Here is a 27343-nt window from a genome sequence, read left to right as displayed (position 1 = left end):
AAAGGGAGAATTCCGCCAAACTCGCCTCGTTACTACAGCAGCTCCATCATCTAGAAGGTAGACATAAATCGAGACAATCCCCTAAAGACCTGGCGGACCTGATAATAGTTAGAGATGAGATTCATGCTCTATTCACCCGGAAATCCCTGGCCCAGCATATGCAGTTTAAAGGACACTTATACGAGCCCACTTGCACGGTTTTTACACCTTCGATCCAGAATGACTCACATTCCCCGCATTAAAACTACCGAAGGCAAGGTCACAGTTTTCATTGATACCAGCACCTGAGGACACCAATAAAGCAGAAAATAGTCCCAGGTAGAGCTGTCACTTTAAAATAGCTCTGTGCACAGAAAATCCTGGGCTGTCTGGGACTGCAGGAAGATACCTGGAGTCATCTCTGGTGATGGCCTGAGTGCCAACAGAAAGGGCTCCACAAGTGCCAAAGGTTAGCCATCACTGTCATAGTGCATAAAAACCTTGTGAGACTGTAACATATTTACTGTGCTAGGTGGTAGTCTCCCTTAACCTTCCCTACTATGCTAAGGATGCCCTTGTCTAAGTGGACCATATTTCCACTACTAATGGAATAACAGGTTCAGAGAACCATACCTGCATGCTAGCCTTCCCCCTCCTACATCTCATACACATATTCTGGACTCTCTAGGCTTTCTTGGGTTAATTCCACACTGCTCACCCCTGCCGGACAGAGGGGCCTGAGACATTTTTTTTATGTTGCCCACGCCTTTCTCTAAAAACAGGTTGGACTCTGATGCCCGGCTTATGAACAAAATTTTACCTATTACTGGGGGGCCAAGTATGACTGTAATGCATTTGCTTTGCTTTGATTGTACTCTGTTGTATATGTTATACTTTTATTAGAATTAATTAATTGATTAAATGATTGAAATATAAATTTTACTTTACTGTGAAATGGGTAACCAGTGAAGAGACTGGCAGCGAAGAGAGGCAGAGGAGAAATGAGAAGACAGATGGATTAGCTGGGCAGCAGATTTAAAGATAGATTGGAGGAAGCCTGGGAGAAATAGTGGAGAGTGGGACAGAGGAGAAGTGGTCAAGATCCTTGGCGTTCACCCATAAAGTTTCATGATAGATTAACAACATCCTCCACCCTGGCTTATATTCTGGTTTATAAAGGAAAGTCAGATTGAGGCATTTTGTTAGGCAATGAGGCATGTCATACCCAGACTATGGAGGTCGACCACACCCCCCTCTAGGGCAATGTTGTCTGCGTATATGGAATACCTTCTGAGGATGGAGGAGCTGGTGGTGCTGGATGATCATTGGTCTGATGCTACCGTGGGTCTCCTTCAGGGATTCCCCACAGTTTGCTCATTGGATAAGTGGACTGTAATCTGCTGGCAACCTAGCCCCCTTCCTCCCCTATTTGTCTTCTTTTGTCTAAGTGTCCTGCGAGTCGGTATGGATGTGTGTGTTGGATGTATGATGTCTCTACGTGATTACTAAGTCTAGTTCGGTTACATGTTAGCTTTTCTTTTGAGGGTTTATACACACTTCGGTGGAGAGCTGGATGCATGCTTTCGGCGTTCTGCCCTATGCTTTTCTCATATATTCTTTGTGCTCCAAAGGTATGTATAATCCTTGACTGTTGATGCTTCTTTGTGCAATTATCACTCAATTTGTATGATTTCAATGTGCTGTAAGCAAGTACACCTGATGTAAATATTTTTTTACGATAAAGCTTTTATTGAACCTAAAGATAGATTGGAGTTAGAGAGTTAACTGGGAGACCACAGAGAAGAATGTTGCAGTAGTCCAAACAGGACATAATGAGGGCATGGACTGATCATTTTCTAGACTCTGGATTAAGAAAGGGTTGGAAAGCCAGATATGTTCTTGAGATGGAGATGGCAGGTTGTGGTAAGGGCCTGTATGTGAGGCCTGTCTTTTTCCAATGGCTTTTGGTAATGATATGCATGGGAATTCTATACCAGTCCCAGGCCCCAGCAGTCACATTTTAGGCCAGGGATTTGTCCAGACTTCATGTACAAAATGAACATGACACCATCAAAAACCTGTTGAAAGCCAAAGTGCCAGGGATTGGATTGTTGTTGCAGGAGCCAGGGACGGCCTCTGGATGCATATAGTTTTCTTCTTCTATTTCCCCCCAAAAGCTGCGGCTTTAGCAGGGCTTTTGTAGAAAATCTCTTTAATATAGAGGATCAGGAAGGGGTTTAGCTTTAAAGAGAAACCGTCAGGCAAATTAAACCCTGAAACGAAATATATTTTCATAAACTGCCATTAGAAAGCATTGTCCCTCTACATGCCTGCAAACTTAAGCAATCAGGTCCCAAAGCTGTATGCAAATGACCTGAGAGATGTCTAATGAGACATTATCATATTCAAGCTGTCTAGCTTATTCATCAGTGGAAGGCATAGCCACACCCCCAGTGCTTGACTGACAGCCTGTATAATGATGTGAGGTATAATGGTGTAATGTCTCCTCCATGTGCTTCCTGGTGCTGGCTGCCATGCCCCCTGCAGCCTGTGTGTGTATAGGAGAGATACAACAGCTCCAGGCAGCCATATTATAGCAGAACATTTCAGATTCGTGTGTAGCTGATGTCTGTCAGCAGATAAAGTACAGACACCAGCAATGCTTTACTATACATTACACACAGACATGAGCAGGGGGAAGAGAGGGGAGGGGTAACAGTGGTAAAATCACTTTCTTCCTCCATGTACCCAGCCTCATTTACATGATAAAGAAAAGATGATTTTAGAATTATTGATGTATGAATTGACTAGATAAAGACTGGGATGGAATCTTTGTAGGCTGCTACAACAGGTAATGGTGACAAAAATAAAAAAATGAGTTTAGGGTACATTTACTTACCTGTTCCCCGACAAGAATGCATAGTTACTCGATTCACTGAGATCATGCACCCGATTTCCTAAATCCATGTCCCGGCGCCTCGATCCCCAAATAGTTGGAAAACCCGACAGTTGGGACCCTTACTAAATAAGCCCCATTGTTCCCCTGTCTGATGCTGCCTTGAGCTGCTTTCTGCCTCTAGCCCCCACGCCTGCATTCCAGAATGAGCTCACACAGACACACACTGATTTTCTGCCAGCAAACAACAGGAGGACAGTACAGCTACAAGTTACAGGCAGATAAGATCTTTATCTAGGGGAGAGGGAGGTATATAGCAGATCTGACAGTGTGCAATGGTCGTGACAGCAGATGGGAGAATGTGTTGTGTAATATGGATCTCATCATCTCTGATCTCTCCTCTATCTTTTTCTATGTGTCAGATACTAGTAGGATGTTCAGAAGCTTAATTAAAATGTATATAAACCTGTACCCTGATAATCTAACCACATTGTCCGCACACGGAACTAGAGGAATGCTGAAGTGTCTAGTTAGGGAGTGCCCACACTCTGGAATCTTACCCTTACACTGAGTGATAGGAGCTAAAACAGCAATGAAACTGAGTAAAATGGTAAATTTAGGGGTTAAATAAACTTTATTGTGTAAACATCACTAAGGGATTGAATTTGAGAATTTATTTTCATGGGCAAACCTTTTTAATCTGCCTGCTGTACAACCAAGGACTTCCAGAATAAACTTGTTAGGTAACCAATTATTAATTATTACAGCCAAGGACTTCCAGAATAAACTTGTTAGGTAACCAATTATTAATTATTACAGCCAAGGACTTCCAAAATAAACTTGATAGGTAACCAATTATTAAGGTTCTGTACCAATTATTGGAACTCTCCATTAAAGAGAACATGTCAGGCAAATTGACCCCCAAAACTAAATATATTTTCATAAACTGCCATTAGAAAGCATTGCCCCCATCCCTTCATTGTCCCTCTATATGCCTGTAAATTTAAAGGGACTTTCACACGTACTAAAGTTAGGCCCTATCCACGGATTGCAAAAATGCAGCGCTTGGCAATTTCTATCAGCTCCAATAGAGGTTAATGGAGCAGAATGGTCACGCGCGGCTGTCTGCTCCATTAGTCTAACGGAGCGTTGAGGAGTCCGATGGAACCCTCGTTTTCGTGATCTGTGGGGTTCTCAACACTGAGACCCCCACTGATCAGCAAGTTAAACCCTATCCCCTGGATAGGGCCTTAATTTATTTCGTGGGAAAACCCCTTTAAGCAATCAGGTCTTGAGATGGGTCCAATTTATCATTATCATATTCAGCTGTCCCGGTTATTCATGAGGTGCTGGCGCCCCCTGCAGCCTGTGTGTATGTGTGTATAGGGGAGATACAACAGCTCCAAGATGCAGCCGTCTTATAGCAGAACATGTCAGGTACATGTGTAGCCAATGTCTGTGTCTCTCACATGTGTATAGCAGAACATGTCAGGAACTTGTGAAGCTGATGTCTGTGTCTCCCACATGTGTATAGCAGAACATGTCAGGTACTTATGTAGCTGATGTCTGTGTCTCTCACATGTGTATAGCAGAACATGTCGGCACTTGTGTAACTGATGTCTGTGTCTCATATGTGTATAGCAGAACATATCAGGTACTTGTGTAGCTGATTTCTGTGTCTCTCACATGTGTATAGCAGAACATGTCAGGCACTTGTGTAGCTCATGTCTGTGTCTCATATGTGTATAGCAGAACATGTCAGGCATTTGTGTAGCTGATGTCTGTGTCTCTCACATGTATATAACAGAACATGTCAGGCACTTGTGTAGCTGATGTCTGTGTTTCATATGTGTATAGCAGAACATGTCAGGTACTTATGTAGCTGATGTCTGTGTCTCTCACATGTGTATAGCAGAACATGGCAGGTACTTGCGTAGCTGATGTCTGTGTCTCTCACATGTGTATAGCAGAACATGTCAGGTACTTGTGTAACTGATGTCTGTGTCTCACATGTGTATAGCAGAAAATGTCAGGGACTTGTGTAACTGATGTCTGTGTCTCACATGTGTATAGCAGAAAATGTCAGATTCATGTGTAGCTGATGTCTGTGTCTCACACATTTGTATAGCAGAACATGTCAAGTACTTGTATAGCTGATGTCTATGTCTCACACATGTGTATAGCAGAACATATCAGGTACTTGTGTAGCTGATGTCTGTGTCTCTCACATGTGTATAGCAGAACATGTCAGGCACTTGTGTAGCTGATGTCTGTGTCTCATATGTGTATAGCAGAACATGTCAGGCATTTGTGTAGCTAATGTCTGTGTCTCTCACATGTATATAGCAGAACATATCAGGTACTTGTGTAGCTGATGTCTGTGTCTTACATGTGTATAGCACAACATGTCAAGCATTTGTGTAGCTGATGTCTGTGTCTCACATGTGTATAGCAGAAAATGTCAGGGACTTGTGTAGCTGATGTCTGTGTCTCTCACATGTGTATAGCAGAACATGTCAGGCACTTGTGTAGCTGATGTCTGTGTCTCTCACATGTGTATAGCAGAACATGTCAGGTACTTATGTAGCTGATGTCTGTGTCTCTCACATGTGTATAGCAGAACATGTCAGGGACTTCTGTAGCTGATGTCTGTGTCTCTCACATGTGTATAGCAGAACATGTTGGGCACTTGTGTAACTGATGTCTGTGTCTCATGTGTATAGCAGAACATGTCAGGCACTTGTGTAGCTGATGTCTGTGTCTCATATGTGTATAGCAGAACATGTCAGGCATTTGTGTAGCTGATGTCTGTGTCTCTCACATGTATATAACAGAACATATCAGGTACTTGTGTAGCTGATGTCTGTGTCTTACATGTGTATAGCAGAACATGTCAGGCACTTGTGTAGCTGATGTCTGTGTCTCATATGTGTATAGCAGAACATGTCAGGCATTTGTGTAGCTGATGTCTGTGTCTCTCACATGTATATAGCAGAACATATCAGGTACTTGTGTAGCTGATGTCTGTGTCTTACATGTGTATAGCACAACATGTCAGGTACTTGTGTAGCTGATGTCTGTGTCTCTCACATGTGTATAGCAGAACATGGCAGGTACTTGTGTAGCTGATGTCTGTGTCTCACATGTGTATAGCAGAAAATGTCAGGGACTTGTGTAACTGATGTCTGTGTCTCACATGTGTATAGCAGAAAATGTCAGATTCATGTGTAGCTGATGTCTGTGTCTCACACATTTGTATAGCAGAACATGTCAAGTACTTGTGTAGCTGATGTCTGTGTCTCACACATGTGTATAGCAGAACATATCAGGTACTTGTGTAGCTGATGTCTGTGTCTCTCACATGCGGATAGCAGAACATGTCAGGCACTTGTGTAGCTGATGTCTGTGTCTCATATGTGTATAGCAGAACATGTCAGGCATTTGTGTAGCTGATGTCTGTGTCTCTCACATGTATATAGCAGAACATATCAGGTACTTGTGTAGCTGATGTCTGTGTCTTACATGTGTATAGCACAACATGTCAGGTACTTGTGTAGCTGATGTCTCTCACATGTGTATAGCAGAACATGTCAGGTACTTGTGTAGCTGATGTCTCACACGTGTGTATCGCAGAACATGTCAGGTACTTGTGTAGTTAATAAGGAGGAGAGCATGTCAGCAGATAAAGCACAGACACTAGCAATGCTTTACTATACATTACATACAGACATGAGCAGGGGGAGAGGGATTCCAGTGGTGACATCACTGCCTCTGATCATGTGACCAGTCCATTTACATAATAAAGAAAATATGATTTTAGAATGATTAATGTATGAATAAAGTAGATAAAGACTGGGATGGAATCTTTGTGGGCTGCTCCAACAGGTAGAGGTGACAGAAATAGTACTTAGTACTAATAAAACATCTAGTCTTGCTACAAATAAAAAATGTACACAATGATGTACAAATTATTTGATATTCCCTCCCAGCCAGGCCCTGGTTTGGGGTGGTATTTGTGGTTTCTGGGCAAGGATTTTTGTGCTTCACTAAGGTATTTGATGCTCGGGCCAAAAAAGGTCCCAATCGTTCATGTTTAGCTACAGCACTTTCCTTCAATGGCACATTTGCAATGCAGCACTTGGTGATTTTTTCCCATGAATTCTTCATCCACTTCACAACCTTCTGAATTATCTAAATGATCTGCTAATACTAATGTACGCCGTGGGGGGAGCTGTAGCAATGACTGCGCTAGGTCTTATTTTCAGGGGAGGCCTTATTTTTCTAAGCTGAATAAAAGATAGCATTAGGTCTTATTTTTGGGGAAACAGGGTAGTACATTGCAGCCATATAGTAAACTGGATAGTACAATACAGCATATTTTGAAGCCGTATCAAAATATTTCAAAACTGCATAGAGCGAATGATAATAGTAAACTTAGCATTATAACTTGCTAAGGAAAAAAGTTCAATATACAAATATTTAAAGGGGTTGTCCTCTTTCAGCAAACGGTTGGTATTGTTTGTGTAATAAAAAGTTCTGCAATTTTCCATTATGCTCTCTGTATCAATTCCTTAATTAAACCCTTGTCATCGGACTGTCCGACTCATTCGGACTAAGCATGGTATTTAACTATTAAATTGTGTTGCAAGCCCTAGCCCTAAGATGCACCACAAAAAAGATGGTGAACTCTGTCGGACCTGAGCAGGGAAGCGACACATTCATAATTTTGGGTGCACAATCTTATTGAATCACCACTTGGTGCATTATAGTTGGACACTTTCTCTAAACCCCAGTGACCGGGTATGTAAATGTGCCCCAATGTGTATTGGGGGCATAAAAAGGCATCGGCACTCTAAGAGTTTGAGTAAAAAGCAAATTAATGTGCATGTGTGTGTGTATATACAGACTGGGAATTTAAAGTGGCCCTGGAAAATAACTGTAAGGGTACATTCACATGGCCCTATGCCCGCCGGACGGGCATACCGCCGGGTGCTGGAGAGGAGGTGACCCCTCCATTGAAAACAGCGGCGCACGGCCGCACAGATGGGAAGATTTAGAGCATGCTCTATCTTTTCCTGGTGTACGACGTTGAACGGTGCCACACACGTGGGGCAGAGTACCGCCGCCGGGCCGTCATTGCCGTTTATCGGGACATATATGCGGCTGCAAATACATCCCAAAAGACGGGCGTGTGAATGGACCCTAAATGTGGCCCCATTCTGTGAGCGGGGTCAAAAAAAGGTGTGAGCATATGATGTGGGTGAAGTTACTAAACTCCACACAAACTGTTGATAGATGGTCTTAATCAACATGTACAGTGCAGATAAAGAGTATCATACTGCCTCCCTTGTACAGGAATAAAGCTTCTTTTTTTTAAAAAGAAGACAACTTAATGCTTCCTTATAAACACAAAAAACTATTATAATACCTTCTCTGCCCATAAGTAAAATACACTCACCGGCCACTTTATTAGGTACACCATGCTAGTAACGGGTTGGACCCGCTTTTGCCTAAGAAATGCCTCAATTCTTCGTGGCATAGATTCAACAAGGTGTTGGAAGCATTCCTCAGAGATTTTGGTCCATATTGACTTGATGGCATCACACAGTTGCCGCAGATTTGTCGGCTGCACATCCATGATTGCACCACATCCCAAAGATGCTCTATTGGATTGAGATCTGGTGACTGTGGAGGCCATTTGAGTATAGTGAACTCATTGTCATGTTCAAGAAACCAGTCTGAGATGATTCCAGCTTTATGACATGGCGCATTATCCTGCTGAAGGTAGCCATCAGATGTTGGGTACATTGTGGTCATAAAGGGATGGACATGGTCAGCAACAATACTCAGGTAGGCTTTGGCGTTGCAACGATGCTCAATTGGTACCAAGGGGCCCAAAGAGTGCCAAGAAAATATATGACACCACCAGCCTGAACCGTTGATACAAGGCAGGATGAATCCATGCTTTCATGTTGTTGACAGCAAATTCTGACCCTACCTCCGAATGTTGCAGCAGAAATCGAGACTCATCCGACCAGGCAACGTTTTTCCAATCTTCTACTGTCCAATTTCGCTGAGCTTGTGCAAATTGTAGCCTCAGTTTCCTGTTCTTAGCTGAAAGGAGTGGCACCCGGTGTGGTCTTATGCTGCTGTAGCCCATCTGCCTCAAAGTTCGACGTACTGTGCGTTCAGAGATGCTCTTCTGCCTACCTCGGTTGTAATGGTGGCGATTTGAGTCACTGTTGCCTTTCTATCAGCTCGAACCAGTCTGTCCATTCTCCTCTGACCTCTGGCATCAACAAGGCATTTCCTCCCACAGAACTGCCGCTCACTGGATGTTTTTTCTTTTTCGGACCATTCTCTGTAAACCCTAGAGATGGTTGTGCGTGAAAATCCCAGTAGATCAGCAGTTTCTGAAATACTCAGACCAGCCCTTCTGGCACCAACAACCATGCCACGTTCAAAGGCACTCAAATCACCTTTCTTCCCCATACTGATGCTGGGTTTGAACTGCAGGAGATTGTCTTGACCATGTCTACATGCCTAAATGTACTGAGTTGCCGCCATTTGATTGGCTGATTAGAAATTAAGTGTTAACGACCAGTTGGACAGGTGTACCTAATAAAGTGGCCGGTGAGTGTATATTATAATACTGCCACCTATATACAAGAATATAACTACTATAATACTGCCACCTATATACAAGAATATAACTACTATAATACTGCCCCCTATGTACAGGAATATAAGTACTATAATGGAGGGAGAAAGAGTAAATATATGAATAAAACTAACTCTTTCTCCTCCACCGCCAATCACCAGACATACAAAATTTCCAGATACATGAACTGTGACACCACGCATGTTATATATTTGGCAGAATGTATTCTGTGCCGCTTACAGTACGTGGGGTGAACCTTCAGGAAACTCAAGGACCGTATATCCGAACACATTACCGGTGCAAACCCCCGTACTGTAGCAAGCACACGAAACATAACTGGTCTTTCAAAGCATTTTCGAGATGAACATAAAGGCAATATGACTTCCCTTAAAATCATCGCCATTGACCACATACCGTTCAACAAGAGAGGTGGTGACAGTGTTAGAATGCTTCATGTCAAGGAAGCTCAGTGGATCCTGTCACTCAACACACGCCATCCATTTGGTTTGAACTTCAGAAGTGATCTGAATTTCATATACTGAATTCTGCAACATTTATTCATTTGATATTTTCACATTTTCACTGTTATTTATACTAATACTAACTTTGTTTCTCCTCCTAGTGCCTGTGTTGTTAATTATGTGCCTAATGCTCACAGCTGTGTACATAGGGTGGAACACTCTGATGTGTTTAATTTCTCCCTATATATGTGTAGCCATTTCTCCATGGTGTAGGTATGAATAAGGACCCAGGTTTGTGAGGTACGAAACGCGTCACCTTTCTTACTCTTTTTTAACTTTCCTTTGCATGTTGCCGATGGTTTCGCTTGTTTTTCCCTCCACTATATTGTCTCCGGGTCCGGACCGGACCATCCATCGTGGCACGGCACCCACTCCTGCTCCTATAAGTACTATAATACTGCCTCCTATGTACAAGAATATAACTACTATAATACTGCCTCCTATGTACAAGAATATAACTACTATAATACTGCCCCCTATGTACAAGAATATAAATACTATAATATTTTCTCCTATGTACGAGAATATAACTACTATAATACTGCCCCCTATGTACAAGAATATAACTACTATAATACTGCCCCTATGTACATGAATATAACTACAGGCGGTCCCCTACTTAAGAACACTCGTCTTGCATACGAACCCTAGTTACAAACGGACCACTGGATATTGGGAATTTATTGTACTTTAGTCCTAGGCTACAATAAACAGCTATAACAGTTATCATAGGTGTCTGTAATGAAGCTTTATTGATAATCCTGGTTCTTGTGACAACACAACATTTTTTAAAATCCAATTGTCACAGAGACCCAAAAAAAGTTCTAACTGGGATTACAATGATAAAATATACAGTTCCGACTTGCATACAAATTCAACTTAAGAACAAACCTACAGACCCTATCTTGTATGTAACCCGGTCGCCAAAATACCAAACATATACGTTTTTTGGTGTTTTTATGTTTTATATACTTTATTTGCATTTTATGTGCAACTTGGGAGATTATGGGACTTTTATTTTATTTAATTATTATTATTATAAAGTGATTTTTCCTTTTTTTTTTTTACACATTCCATATTTGGGCTTGCACTTGCACTTGTACTGAGCATGCTACTTACAGCCGGGTCCTGTCAGGAGACGGAACCCGAAGAGAATAGGAGCCGGAAGCCTCGGTACATCTCCTGGAAGCGTGGCGAAGGCAGAGATCTATAGGCATTAGCCACGGCCTTCAGGAGCTGTGATGGGGTAATAGATAGGTCATCTAACTGCCACTTTGTCGAGGGAAGCAGGCGAGGTCTCATAATCCAGCAGGGCGTGAAGGAGGGCATAGTTTAGGGAGATCTGCTTGTATTGCCCATTGGCCCTATTACACCAAGCTCTGTAGCTGGGGTTCCAGTCATTTTCTTTCAAGCTTGCTAATACCTTTGCAGCTGCTAATAACTTTTTCATACTTTGGTGTATGGAGCTGTGGGTAGTGTAATTTTTTGCGAATTTTGATGATGTTTCCAATGCTACCATTTTAAGAACTGTACGACCTTCTGATCACTTTTTATTGCATTTTTTAATATTTTTCAAAATGGCAAAAAAGTGTCATTTTAGACTTTGGGGGCTATTTTCCATTACAGGGTTAAACGCAGTGAAAAACTATTATTATTATATTTTGATAGGTCGGGCATTTTCGGACGCGGCGATACCTAATGTGTTTATGATTTTAAATGTTTATTTATATTTATAATAGTTCTAGGAAAGGGGGGTGATTTGAATTTTTAGGTTTTATTATATTTTTTCTAACTTCTTATTTTTACTATTTTGCAGACTCTCTAGGGTACTCTAACCCTAGGTTGTCTCATCAATCCTACCATATACTGCCATACTACGGTATGGTAGTATATGGGGATTTTCTTCCTCATTCATTATAATGTGCAATTAGCACATTGTAAAACGAGACAGCCTTGTGTCTTCGGAAGAACCGAGGCTGTCAAAGCAATGGATTGCCGCTCCCTGATGACATCACGACGATCTTCAGCAAGATGGCGGTGCCCATGAGCTGCCCAAAGCTATTGGCGGGATAACACTATCTATGCTAGCACCGATCGCGGGTGTTACCGGTAAATTTTTGCTGCAATATGCAGCAAAGACTTACCAGCCATGGAGAGGGTTAAGCCCGTGAGCCCTCTCCATGTACCCGCACCTGACGCGTGCCATACTATTACGGTGCAGAAGCCTATATCAGAAGCCATCACAGCTTGTGCACTTGCAGGTCCATCACAAAACCATGGGCAGATCTCTATCCACTGGAATTAAACATAGAAGCTTTCTATAGCAGGACAGCAATCAGAGATCTAGAAAACAATAAGGAATTGATACAGAAAGTATTCAAGAATCTAGGTGAGCTGGAGTGATGTATCTTCTGTGAATTATCAATATACAATCTGCATAATGTTGGCATGAATTGGGCAGAATGAATTTGGCACTAAAATGAAATAAAAATACAGCTTGTACTCATTATTGTACTGCAGCATTCACTGTGTATTCATTTTGGTTTACCACCTGTGGGGTCAAAATGCTTATTACAATCCTAGATACATTCTATGAGGGGTGTAGTTTCCAAAATGTAGTTTCCTAAGTTACTATATTGATTGTCTTTATTTATATTATCTTTGTCTGTTCTGACTGCTTTTATAAAAAATAGCAGGTTGTTACCTATAACTGAGACCTATTTGTTTGATTACGGAGATTGGGTGGTTATTATCATGCTCAGTCATTACCTGTTTCTGGGCACTTCGATGTGCTAGCGGTGGACGTATTCCAAGCTTTGCACTACCGGGTATGTGCGGTGGCTGCTCTGTCAGCTGTTCGGGTGGATTAGCTGGCCTGGTGATCGGCTGACACGCACATCATTGTGACACATCTGGCTGCCCAGATGGATCAGCTGACAGGACGATCAACTGACAAATATGTCAATCTATGGCTATTGCTTTATTATAAAGATGAATATTTGCTCTGTCAACGTATTTATATGTTACATATTTGTGATGTATAATTATACTTGTGTATTCACACATTTTGTTTTTCATAATTGTGGGTGGGATTATTACCAGGACGTGATGTCACTTAGGTGTTGGATAAATATGGACACTATGTGTGTATGCACTATGCATGATAAAGACCTATATCAGTGGGGGTGAACCTATGGCACTGGTGCCAGAGGCAGCACTCAGAGCCCTTTCTGTGGGCACCCGGGCCATCACCCAGCACACCAGACGAGACTCAAAGAATCTTCCTGCAGTTATAAGCAACTTAAGAAATGCTGCTTTTAGTCATATTTTGATACTGACTTCGCTACTTGGGACTGTAGGAAGAGGGAGAATTAGACAGGGTCTCCTGCTGGCCCCACGATTCTCTTTGTACAGAGGGAAACTGGAAATTTTCCATCTTTCTTCTGTGTTGCTGTCCTCAGGAGGCCAATATGATTGAAAGTTGTTGAACTGGGACCAATAAGTTACTGCTTTAATTTTTGGTTGGCACCTCGCGATAAATAAGGGGGGTTTTGGGTTGCAGTTTGGGCACTTGGCCTCTAAAAGGTTCGCCATCACTGACCTATATGGTCGAAACATTGCACCATACCTCTGATGAATAAAGGAAGACTTTTGATTTAATACTTCATCCTGTAGTGTTGCTGATATTTTCTACTTTATCTATAATTGAATTCTGGCAACAAGGATCAACATCTGGTGTGCACCCCTACCCTTACCACTAATTTGATGCTGTTCCACATATGAATTTGCATAGTTTACAAAATAGTGTCACTTCTCAGGAGTTTCTTAGGCGCTCTACCAAGATTTCATCTGGTGAAAACGGCTCCAAAGACAACATTTTGGTACATCCCTTCTAAGCCCTGCCATGTGCCCTGGTATTCAAAACAATTGTACCAAATCAGCCCAATAAAAACCTTATAGCGCTAATACCCTTCTGAACTCCACCGTGCAGCCAAGCAGCAGTTGACATGCATATATGAGGTAATGGAGTACATAGGAGAAACAGTGCAACAAATTTTAGGTCTTTTTTTTTCTCTCTTAAACCCTCAAAATGTTAAGGGCTAAATGAGAATATTATAATAAAAAATTGAAATGTTAAAATATCAACTCAGTTTTTATTTGCTTCCTGTAAATTGATAAAATACTTTCAAAATGTTGATTTGAACTAATTGAATGTTTAAAATATACACTTTGTTAGAAATACCAATTAAATATTGGGCCAGTAAGCCAAAAAGAATAATTCACAATTGATGTCAGGCTGATGTCATGTGAGGATGGGTAGTGGTATGCAGATAATATATCAACCAGTCCCTACTATATTATCACCATCCATACACAAAGCCCACAATATGGTGATCTCCACCTAGCTATTGGTGTTAGTCACTTGATATGTCATAAAAATATCCTAATTTCGGGAGTATACCTAGCATACAGCAATTGTGCCTAGTGATATCTGTAACACGTAAGCTAACTGTCAACATTTTTTGCCTAGTGCTAGCTATCTGATTGTAGTAGTTGTAGTATATGGTAGGAACAATCAGAAATGTTCTGACATAGGGTTTGGCAGTGCAGATTCTTCTCATTAATAGTTTCTCCTGTATGCTCCCTACAGTGTCTCTGCATTGTCCTCCCCCCCCCCTGCATTACAAGATGAGCTCACACACAGAGACTCACATGAGCACTTCATGCTGGTAATCAGCATCTACAAGCTACAGATAGATAATATATTTATAGCAGGTGAAGGAGTTGTAGCAGAGCTGTGTGTGGCAGTGTAGCTGAGATGTAGCAGTGCTGAGAGTGTGTCACTGTGTGTTATATCCATTTCATGGTTCTCATCATCTCTCATATCTCTTTTTTTATGTATCCGAAACTAGTGAATTTTCAGAAGCTAAATAAGTGTTGATAAACCCTGGACCCTGATAATCTAACCACTTTGGCAGCACACTGCACTAGAGGGATCATAATGTGGCACATTTACTTACCAGTTCACTGGAGTTCACTGAAAGTGCATTGTTTGTCTATAATGCTGCTGATTCATTAAGATTGTGCACCTGAAATCATGAATGTGTCACTTCCCAGCACTGGTCCGACAGAGTTCACCATCTTTTTTGCGGTGCACCTTTAAACATAGGGCGTGCAAAACAATTTGAAATTTAAACCACTTGGTCCGAATCAGTCAGACTGAGCGCCAGCACACCCCCTAATTTGTGTTGCAAGGACAGCTGCACCACAAAAGGGTCGTGTGACACAATCGCAGCGCACACACTTCTTAAATACCTGTGCAAGCCATTTTAGCCATGAAGAACACGAATAGTCCGACTAAATTGCGGCGCAAAGCCCTTAGTAAATGTGCCCCAAAGTTCCTGCTGAGAGAGCCCCCGCCCACACCCCAAAATCTTACATTAACCATCACTGAGTGGTAGGAGCTAAAACAGCAATAAAACTGAGTAAAATTGTAAAGTAAGGAGGTTAAAAATGATCTTAAATGTGTAAACATCACTAGGGGATTGAAATTTGAGAACTTTCTTTCTTGGGAAAACCCCATTAAAGGAAATCAACCACTTATATGTTCTCTGTGTTTGCGGGGGTTTCCTCCGAATCCTACGGTTTCCTCCCACACTCCTAAACATATTTCTAGGTTGATTAGATTGTGAGCCCATTTGGGGACAGGTACCGATTTGGCAAGCTCTGTGCAGTGCTGCGTAATCTGTGTGCGCTTTAAAAATAATTATATCATCCATTTGTGCGCTAAGCTCAATGAATGTTCAGTGTGTACTTACATATACAGGTGGTACTTTTGATTTTACTGGAAACAATCTTTTTTCTGTGGAAATCAAGTTTAAAAATCTAGCTCAGGTGCTCCACTGTTTTGCATAAGACCGTGCCAAGCATTACTGCTTGGATGCTCGGCGCTTTGTCTTTATGTAATAATGCATATCTCCTGTGAGCATAAGCATCTGCTCCTCCTTCCTGAGAACTGGTGACGTCAGCTAGCTCACTGCAAATTCAGTAGCAACATCATGCAGCCGACTCTCGGGGAGGAAGGAGCAGATGCTTATGCACACAGGAGATATGCATTATTACATAAAGACAAAAAGCTGAGCACCCTAGCAGTGATGCTCTTATGCAAAGCAGTGGAGCACCGAAGCCGGATTTAAAAACTCATTTTCCACAGAAAAGAGATTGTTTCAGGTAATAAGAAAAGTAAGTGAGCTTAGATCACAATTGGATAATGTACGGTAAGTGGTCAACTAAATTGGTCACCAAAAATATAGTTTTTTGAAAGTCTCTTGAAAATCTGAGAACTTACTACTAAAATTATACATATAACATCTGTAATAAAAAAAAGGAAAGTCTTTAAAGGAAAACTTTGAAAATTGTTAGTTTTTTTAACATTTTAACAGAATTTTCTTAATTTTCGTACTGTAGTGTTCAGCCGGCATGCCCCCAGTCTCCTGCCTGATCTTGCATGGTCACTTGGTCTCAGTGACTCTGCCAGATGTGACTACTTACTATAGCAGCGATGGCCAACGTTTAACAGACAGAGTGCCCAAACTGCAACGCAAAACCTACCTACTTATCGCATAGTGCCAATAAGGCAGTTTAAACTGAAAACCTAGGTTTTAGTATAGAGACAGAAATATCATACATGTTTTTATCCTAAAAGAAAAACACAATAACAGAGCTTAAAAGGGTTGTATTTGGCATGCTTTTGAACAATTAGGGAATCTGGGATTGCAGCTTCTTTGTCCCACAGTGTTTACCACTCCAGCAAATCAAGGCACATCATGGCATGTTACCAAACAGGGGCAGCTGATGTAATAACACAGAGGCCCAGAAAATGGGGCCTGTGAACCCTCCATGTGATAGGCTGGTCTATAGTATTTTATTGTGTGTGAATAGTGCAGATATATTGGGGCATATTTACTTACCCGGTCTGGATTCACTAAGATCATGCGACTGGTTTCCTGCATGTTTCGCTTCCCCGCTCAGGTCCGATGGAGTTCACCTTCTTCTTTCTGGTGCATGGTAGTGTATGTCTTTCTGTTGCATGAAAGCCAGCGCCGATGTAAATAAGTAAACTTAGTAAATAAGTCCCTTTTATATATGTGATGTCTAGGGGTAGCTCACACACATTTTTTCAGTAAGGTACTCTGCATTCAATAGGATAAGTATATCAAAAGTGGCTAAGGCCTCTTCTATACTCGCGAACTATGAACTCGCATCACACTCGCAATGCATGCTGCTCGTAGCGCACAGCCCGAATTCTGCAAACCGGAACTGAACTCAGCATGTCAGTTCAGTCCCAGAGTGCAGCCTTCGGGCCATGCGATCCGAGCAGCAGGCGTTGCGAGTGTGATGCAAGTTTATCACATCACACTCACGAGTGTAGAAGGGGCCTAAAAGTAAGACTAGATAATACAAGACAGTGCTTTCAGATATATTAATGTACCTGATGCTGGATAAAAAAAAATCAGCCGTAGTTTAAAGAAAATCTACCATAATTTGTTTATTTTTATTAACTTTTCATGCTGCTTGGTAGCTACCAGCTGCAAAATGCAGACGTATGTTTGTACGGAGCTTTGCTCCACTACTTTGGCACTTTGGGGGTGTTGGCAGAGCCCTTCTGGGTTCTCTGGCTCTTACAGCCCTCCCAAAACACTTGTATCCCGCCTCTGCACCCCTGGCACTTCCCCACCTGCTCCAGTTTAAAATCTCAGGGCAGCACAAAGCTGATTTCCAGCAGACAGCAGAAGAGGGCTTTCCTGACAACTGAGCACATAGCTGATAGTATAGTAGGCAGAGAAAGCAGGGCTATCATGATAGCCGGCGCCCTCCGATGACGGATCATGGGGCACTGAGACCAAGAGGTGCTATACTGTTGTTGTGCCCATAGCATAAAACAGATTGGAAAACAGATTGATGAATGTTTCCCAATGTTTGCTCTTCAATATAACTATGTTGCTTGATATGTACTTGGCAATAAAAAGAAAAAAGGCCTCGGGTGATAACGTCTTGTACGGTTGAAAATCTTGAAGTGACAGTAAATATGTTCACCTTATTGCAACTTGGTGTCAATACATAACATGCCCAACCTGGGGTCCAGTCCAATGATCCAGTACAATGGTAAGGTTCAAGACACTAGTTCCTTGGATGTACTCAGCAGCTCCCAAGGCTCAGAGGGACCAGTCATCCACAGAAGATGCCGGTAGTGGATACAGTATATATACAGAAACAATTGAGCTCTAAATGGGGACAAGATTGTGTCTCTTACACAGCTTTATTAAGTACCGTAATTATACTAATAACAGACAATATAAAAAATATATATAAAACTATAAATTATCATTAATAAGTCCTATTAACGTTTTTCAGGTGCTGTGACCCTTTCTCACCTGAAACGTGATAATAGGACTTATTAATGATATTTTATAGTTTTATATATTTTTTTTATATTGTCTGTTATTAGTATAATTACTTAATAAAGCTGTGTTATAGACACAATCTTGTGTTCCTTTGGATTGTCTATATAGTGCCCCATTTAGTGCACAATTTTTTTCTGTATATATATTATATGTACTTGAATTGAGTAAGATCTAGCAACTATAGAGAACTGATGTATAGCCTCAATACATAATCCTGACAAGAACTGCATTTTATATCTTAACTTACGGTATATCTTGTTCTTTTTATCCTTCTATGCAGACAACATGGAAGAACAAGTGAAGACCTCTTCTAGAACAACACATGCAGAAAGTAAACATCTGCAGAACTTCACAATCCCCAAGATAAAGAGAACCGTTGACAAATGTAGGTATTCAAGTCTTTACATACAGTTATATTACAATTGTTTAAAAGTGTTACATTATTACAAATTATTAAATGCTTTTTCAACCATTTTAACCAATTTTGATGGTAGAACAAGGAAAGTTTATGTACGAAACAAGATCCAGGCGAGTCTTCTCCTGCCAACTGTTCCATATCTGCTAAAAGATGGGGAAGATGCTTGGGGGCACTATTGAAACAATTTCTGCGTCGTCAGAGAGACCAAAATTCAGCATATAGTTTATAGGGAGATCAAACTGTAAAACTTCTAGACTTCGGTGTGGTGCTCTAACTGTAGTGACAAGTCATTTGCATAAACTTCGTGGTAGAAGAGAAGAAAAAAGTTGTCACTCACCACCTTGAGTAAAATTATTTTCTTTATTGATCCATTTAAAATTTGGCGTACACAACAGGGGAGGGTAGCGAAGGAGGGTGCGTCCTTTTATCAGGGACGAATCGTTACGCGCTTAGGTTAGCGCTTCATCTTGCCTGACTCTCCATGCGTCCTCATCTGCCTTTTTAAATGAGGGCGCTAGGAGACTCCGCTGCATGTGCAGCCACACCTACAATCTATAAGGTAACACATTGGCTAAAAACAACCTGGGGTGGGGAAGTCGAGCTTTGGTCCCGCCCCAGTCACATGGCGGCAGCGAGCGTAGAGATAGGCAGAAAGGTGGAAGCGGACCTGAAGGAGAACTGAGGACTACTAATCTAACCATTCAGGTAAGAGTGCCAGTGGGGGCGGAGCTTGTACAGAAACACATGCTGGTCAGCTGTGCCGGCAAACGTTGCCTGAATACTGGCGGACCTGAAGGGGAACTGTTAGTTGCTATGCACAGCCGATGTTGCTTCTATCCAGAAGGGGGAGCCGGTGAGAGGGGATAGGGAGGATACCGACTTGGATTGGTGGGAGCATAGACATATTTATCTTCGAAAAAACCTAGAAAAATATTTACATATGTACATGCCGCTGGGGTCCCCATCGCTGAACCGATGAGTTGTTTGAACCAGGTATCCATGAATTTAAAGGTATTATTCGTCAGTATAAAGAACATGGCTTCACAAATAAAGGATGTAACATCTGGGTCTTTGTCCGCCCTCTCTAGTACCTTTTTAATGGCCTCTATTCCTACTTCATGGGGGATTCTAGTGTACAGACTCTCGACATCTATCGTAGCAAGGAATACATTATCATGCCATGTGTTGTCTCTTATGGATAAGAGAAACTCGTTAGTATCTTTTAGATATGTGGGAATTTTTGATTATAATTTGAGCAAAGAATGTATTTCGGTGCTATCTAAGAGCCTCAACTTTGGCCTGGTACAAAATTTGTTTAAAGGAATTAGAAAAATGAATTTAAAAAAATGGTTTTCGAACCAGGGGTCCTATAAAGAAGAGGCTAGAGAAAAAGGAGAAGTCCCCGTTAATATAGGGCCTTTGGGTTTTTTTGTTCACAATCCCCCAGATTCTGAAGAGGCGGATTGCCTCTATAAAAGAAGCCGAACGGCAACTAAAAAACACTCTAAATTATGAAGAGCTACTATCCGACCCTACGGAAAAAATTAAGACCAAACTTGCCACCCTCCTAAGACACCATGTTACTAGAGGCACCATTTCACGTCGCACAGCAGAGAGGCTTTTTCCCAAACATCCGCAAAAACCGGGACGGTACTTCTTGCCAAAAATACACAAATCCCTGACCGCTCCCCCCGGACGACCCATAGTCGCCGGGGTGGGTTCGGTCACCGAGTCACTATCCCAATACATTGATTGGATGCTGCGCCCACTTCTGTAAAAAATTCCCGCATATCTAAAAGATACTAACGAGTTTCTCTTATCCATAAGAGACAACACATGGCATGATAATGTATTCCTTGTTACGATAGATGTCGAGAGTCTGTACACTAGAATCCTCCATGAAGTAGGAATAGAGGCCATTAAAAAGGTACTAGAGAGGGCGGACAACGACCCAGATGTTATATCCTTTATTTGTGAAGCCATGTTCTTTATACTGACGAATAATACCTTAAAAATGGAGGAAAAGAGAAAGGGATGCACCTATATGGCAAAAAATATCAAACTTTATTGAATATGAAAAAGGATATACATACAAAAAGACACAGAACAATAAAAACAGTTAAAAGCTGTGCTACACAGAGCACAATCAACCCCCCTTTTTTAAGGGTATGGGATGGAAATCCCAACCCCGGGGAAACCCACAGCTGTCCAACAATACCCCACCTAAGAATGAACCCCAATGATGGACAATAAGAAACAATGTATGTAAGGTCAGGAGAGCCTGACTGTAACCGTATACGATACCTCCTACCAGCAGGTAGGAGAAAATACATACCAACATACCTTCAGAGCGCTGGCGCCAGTATATACTTCCGGTTGAGGGGTCAAGTCCACCATACTCCATCTACGGACCCTCCTTCTACACAGCTGTTACAGGTAATTGGGGGATTTTTGGGTATATAGGCGAGACGAACCCAGCAACCACTACTACCCCTGAGGAAGTCACGTAATAGTGACGTAACGCGTGGGGTCTCCTTCCCCACAGCTGACCCACTCCTCCCTCCCCCGTTGCATCTGCCTACTCCGTTCCATGCTTACCTGCTGGTAGGAGGTATCATATACGGTTACAGTCAGGCTCTCCTGACCTTACATACATTGTTTCTTATTGTCCATCATTGGGGTTCATTCTTAGGTGGGGTATTGTTGGACAGCTGTGGGTTTCCCCGGGGTTGGGATTTCCATCCCATACCCTTAAAAAGGGGGGGTTGATTGTGCTCTGTGTAGCACAGCTTTTAACTGTTTTTATTGTTCTGTGTCTTTTTGTATGTACATCCTTTTTCATATTCAATAAAGTTTGATATTTTTTGCCATATTGGTGCATCCCTTTCTCTTTTCCTCCATTTGCAAAATTTTCTTGCACTTTGGCTCATGTTTATACCAGTGCAGTGCCGCTCCCTAGCTTTTGTTGAGAATAATACCTTTAAATTCATGGATACCTGGTTCAAACAACTCATCCGTACAGCGATGGGGACCCCAGCGGCATGTACATATGCAAATATTTTTCTAGGTTTTTTCGAAGATAAATATGTCTATGCTCCCACCAATCCATTCCTTAAATATATACAAACTTATCACCGCTATGTGGACGACATCTTCCTGATATGGTCCGGCACAAAAGAAGCCTTTTTAGAGTTTATGACATACTTGAATCAGAATACCATGAATATGTTTTTCACCTATAAACTAGATGCCAAAAGTATAGAGTTCCTTGACGTAGAAGTTAACAATGTGGAAGGTTCAATTATTACTACAGTATATAGAAAACCCACCTCTACAAATTCATACCTACACTACACTAGTTATCACCCCGACAGTGTAAAAAAGGCTATCCCTTATGGACAGTTTATACGCCTTCGACGAATTAATAATCAGGACGACCTGTTCTTGTTACAAGCAGAAGAATTAGTCGATCGCCTCCACAAAAGAGGTTACCCATTACCTCTTCTTAAAAAAGCTAAAGAAAGGGCCTTTAAAATGACACCAGGACAACTACTCGAAAAATCTACGAACAGGGACAAGAAAGAGAAATTTACTTTCTCTTTCGACTATAACCCCCTAGCATCACAAATTAAAAGTGCGATCAACAGGAACTGGTTTATGATAAAATCCGATCCCCTGTTAAAAGATACTGCTGAGAACGGCCCCCTAATTACTTTTCGCAAGAGTAAAACTCTGAAGGACCAACAAGACCGCAGCAGGTTCCCGAGTACATCCAGAGGGGATGACTGGCTGAGGAAGGTCGCTCCTCCGGGCAATCATAGATGCGGGAACTGCAATCACTGGGGGTCATTTATTAAGGGCCCGATTCGCGTTTTCCCGACGTGTTACCCGAATATTTCCGTTTTGCGCCGCTTGTACTTAAATTGCCCCGGGATTTTGGCGCACGCGATCGGATTGTGGCGCATCGGCGCTGGCATGCGCGCGACGGAAATCGGGGGGCGTGGCCGAACGAAAACCCGACGTATTCGGAAAAACCGCCGCATTTAAAACCCGAAAATGTGTCGCATAAGGACCGCTTACCTTCACCTGGTCCAGCTCGGTGCATTCCGGCGCGATGAGTTTACTTTCAGCGCAGCAGCGCCACCTGGTGGACGGCGGAAGAACTACCTTATTAAATCCCGGCCGGACCCGAATCCAGAGCGGAGAAGCCGCCGCTGGAACGCGAATGGACCGGGTAAGTAAATTTGCCCCACTGTGTCCAAATGGCAAGTGGAAAAACCTTAAAAATAGGTGGTTGGGAGCACAAAGTCAGGCAATTTATCACATGCTGCTCATGTTATGTTGTTTATGTGATATTCTGCCCTTGTGGGCATTTCTATATAGGAAATACAATTAGGGCCATGTCTACACGGTTTAGAGAACACAAGCACTCGGTGACAACCGGCAAAGGTACCCCCCGTTTAATAGAACATATTAACAAAACCCACGGTGGAGATACGAATATACTCACATTCGCAGGCATTGAGCAGGTCCCAATACCTATGCATGGGGGTGATAGACATAGGTTATTACTTAAAAAAGAAGCCCAATGGATTATACGAACAGGAGCATTGGGCGCACTCGGCCTTAATGATAGAAACGACATGGGGGTTTTCTTATAACTATGTGACCTGTTATGCCAATATATTGTTTTACTGCAATGACTAATATATATTCTTTTTTGCTTCTGTATATGAATACCAACTAGATGAATTTAATGCATGATTAATTTGTAGAAGCCAAGTGTGTTTCTCTATGTCTGTGCTTCAGATCTAAAATATTCAGCCCCGGGTCTGTCGTCGGGCATCTCCCGTGTTTTCCTCTCCTCCCTCTACTTCTCCTTTTCCTTGTCTCTGATTTCCCCCCCTCCCCCCTCCCTCTGAACGGTCCTGCCACCCACTGTAATAAATTGCTAAAATAATCGCGGTCATCCTCCCTTTTGCACCATCCGCTAGTCAGCCGACATCTCCATAGCAACGGTGTATACGCACCAGGGGAACGGTATCCTCCCTATCCCCTCTCACCGGCTCCCCCTTCTGGATAGAAGCAACATCGGCTGTGTATAGCAACTAACAGTTCCCCTTCAGGTCCGCCAGTATTCAGGCAACGTTTGCCGGCACAGCTGACCAGCATGTGTTTCTGTACAAGCTCCGCCCCCACTGGCACTCTTACCTGAATGGTTAGATTAGTAGTCCTCAGTTCTCCTTCAGGTCCGCTTCCACCTTTCTGCCTATCTCTACGCTCGCTGCCGCCATGTGACTGGGGCGGGACCAAAGCTCGACTTCCCCACCCAGGTTGTTTTTAGCCAATGTGTTACCTTATAGATTGTAGGTGTGGCTGCACATGCAGCGGAGTCTCCTAGCGCCCTCATTTAAAAGGCAGATGAGGACGCATGGAGAGTCAGGCAAGATGAAGCGCTTACCTAAGCGCGAAACGATTCAATCCCTGATAAAAGGACACGCCCTCCCCTGTTGTGTACGCCAAATTTTAAATGGATCAATAAAACAATTTTACTCAAGGTGGTGACTGCCAACTTTTTTCTTCTCTTCTACCACGAAGTTTGTGCCATATCTGCTATTATCTTGATTTGTTGTGATGTGTTCATCCCTGGTTCAACTTGATTCTGTTCCATGACTCTGCATTCTGTTATTCTGTTCGATTGGCAACCCTGGCCTGGCCTATAGCTCGGAGTCTGTCTGTTAGCCTCATGTCCCTAACCCCCTGCTTTTGATTTGGACTCTTTGGATTATCTGTTCCACATGGACCAGCTGTCACCTACACCTATGGCCCTTGTTTCCTCATTGCAGCAAAGTTCAGATGCTCCAAAGGGAGTTAAAGGGGAAATATCAGCAGGGATATTTAGATATCTCCTTTCTGTCTCCTCCTCCTCCTTTACTGACCCTAGTAGATGACGTCATCCAGCTCTCTGAACTTCTCACCCATGTGCGACTCACTCGCTCCTGAGATGTGAAAATTTCAGAGAAATCCGTGTCATCATATACTATGGGCAACATCAGAACATCAGAGGAGGAAGAAGGTGGGGTAGAAGTGCTGCAGAGGAAAGGGGCTTGACGCCATAAACGCAACACATTTTATATAAATATAAAATAAAGTTTTAAAAGGAAGGAGCCAGCTGATCACCAATGTAAAGGTATGACTGCAATGTCAATGTTCACTTCTACAAAGCAGTGACGGAGCTGGTGACAGACTTCCTTTTATGGAGTAGGAGAGGATTTAGGAGTGTATTGATACAGACACCGAGGTAGTGGAACGGATAATGGTAAGATACCGAGCAGGTTACAGGGAGTGCCGATCATATCCATGTCAACTCTGGGGTCCGACGAAGGTCCCCAGCGTTGCCAGTTGTAACTATTGCTTGTTGAAGTTCCATAAAAGGACTAAAAAGAATGTAAAAAAAAAATAATAATAATAAAAATGTCATAAGTCCTCTCCTTCAACATAAAAAAGTGAAAAATCACCATACATACACTACACATTTTGTATTGCCGTGTTCGTAAGAACCTCTACAATAAAATGAAATCATCACTGAACTCGTTTGGTGAGCACTGTACAAAAGGGGCTAAAAAATTAACTGAAAAATTAATATTTGCCCAACCATTTCATAAAAAAATGGATTAACCCCTTATCACCGACACTAGTTTTCAGCTCAATGACCAGACTCGATTTTTCAAATCTGACATGTCTCACGATAATTGGTTATAACTTCGGAACGCTTTAACATATCCTGGTGATTTTGAGAATGTTTTCTCGTGACACATTGTACTTCATGTTAGTTATAAAATTTAAGTGATAAGTTTTGCGTTTCGTTCTGAAATAAAGTGAAAATTTGGCAAAAGTTTGTAAAAATTCTTCATTTTCCAAGTTTGAAATGTTCTGGTTTCCAGACAGGAAGTAAAACTACCCAAAAAGTTTGATAATTAACATTTACAGAATATCTGCTTTATGTTGGGATGATATTTTATGCTTCCGGTCATTTTTCTAGGATGTTATGAGGCGCAGAACTTTAGGTGCGATTTTTCTTATTTTCATGAAAATTGCCATAACTCACATTTTGAGGGACAACTCGGCTTCCAAGTGACTTTGAGAGGCCTAAATAATAGTAAAACCTCATAAATTACCCCACTATAGAAACTTCACCCCTCAACATATGTAAAACAACTTCTATTAAGTTCATTAACCCTTTAAGTGTTTCACATGGGTTAAAAAATATGGACCTGCGATTTAGAAACTATGGAATTTTTTTGGAAATACATTCATTTAGGCCAAAACTGACATTTTCAGAATAAATTAAATGATGAAACGCACTGCAACGCTTGATGCCCAATTCCTCCCGAGTTTACTGATACCCCATATGTGGTGGTGACTGCTGTACGGGCACACGGCCGGGCATAGAATGAATGGAGGCGCCATTCACAGCAGATTTGTATTGTCACATTGTACGACCTATAAATTTTTATTTTTTTTGGTAATGCGATCATATGAGGGCTTATTTTTTATGGGATGAGATACAATGTATAATTTATTTTGGGAGTCTAAAGCTTATTCATGAGATTTTATTAACTATTTCAAGGGGGACACAAACAAAATCATCAATTTTTATTTTGGATTGTGAGCATTCCCCCCCCCCCCCCCCCCCGCTCACCGTAATGTAAAAATAATATTTAATCTTTATTCTCTGGTTCACTACGATTGCGGTGATACCTCATTTATATAGTTTTTCTTATTTTGCTCAATTTTCCTGAGCAAAACCAATATTGGAGAAAATCGCATTGTTTTTACTATTGACAAGTTTTCAGGGCCATAACTTCTGTATTTTTCTGTTGTCAGATCTGGTTGAGGGCTTATTTTTTGCGAAAACAGTTGTTCTTTTCAGTCGTATCATATTAGGTACCGTAACTTTTTTTGATCACTTTTTAGAACATTTTTTGTGATGGTGTTTGATGAAAAATTGTATATTATGGGAAGTTTTTCGAGTTTTTTTTTTACGTAGTTCACCGAGCGGGTTCAATATTGATTTAGATATATTGTACAGATTAATACGGACGCGGTGATACCTCATTTATATAGTTTTTCTTATTTTGCTCAATTTTCCTGAGCAAAACCAATATTGGAGAAAATCGCATTGTTTTTACTATTGACAAGTTTTCAGGGCCATAACTTCTGTATTTTTCTGTTGTCAGATCTGGTTGAGGGCTTATTTTTTGCGAAAACAGTTGTTCTTTTCAGTCGTATCATATTAGGTACCGTAACTTTTTTTGATCACTTTTTAGAACATTTTTTGTGATGGTGTTTGATGAAAAATTGTATATTATGGGAAGTTTTTCGAGTTTTTTTTTACGTAGT

General features: G+C 41.7%; 1 protein-coding gene across 4 annotated transcripts in view; it reads left to right on the top strand.

Moving 5' to 3' along the window:
- The window catches only part of TEX15 (testis expressed 15, meiosis and synapsis associated), a 109763-nt gene that overhangs the window by 8668 nt on the left and 73752 nt on the right, over positions 1–27343 (top strand). For 3 of the 4 annotated variants that reach the window (XM_072114003.1, XM_072114005.1, XM_072114004.1), the window contains exon 2: positions 18803–18907. In XM_072114003.1, the coding sequence (XP_071970104.1) occupies positions 18803–18907 (105 nt within the window). Of the gene's footprint in view, positions 1–1518; positions 1611–18802; positions 18908–27343 lie in introns of those variants that run through there. The other variant, XM_072114002.1, reaches the window with a different exon arrangement.

This window comes from Engystomops pustulosus, chromosome 1 (assembly GCF_040894005.1).
Source record: "Engystomops pustulosus chromosome 1, aEngPut4.maternal, whole genome shotgun sequence".
Taxonomy (NCBI): domain Eukaryota; kingdom Metazoa; phylum Chordata; class Amphibia; order Anura; family Leptodactylidae; genus Engystomops; species Engystomops pustulosus.
This window is presented reverse-complemented; position numbering and strand designations above follow the sequence as displayed.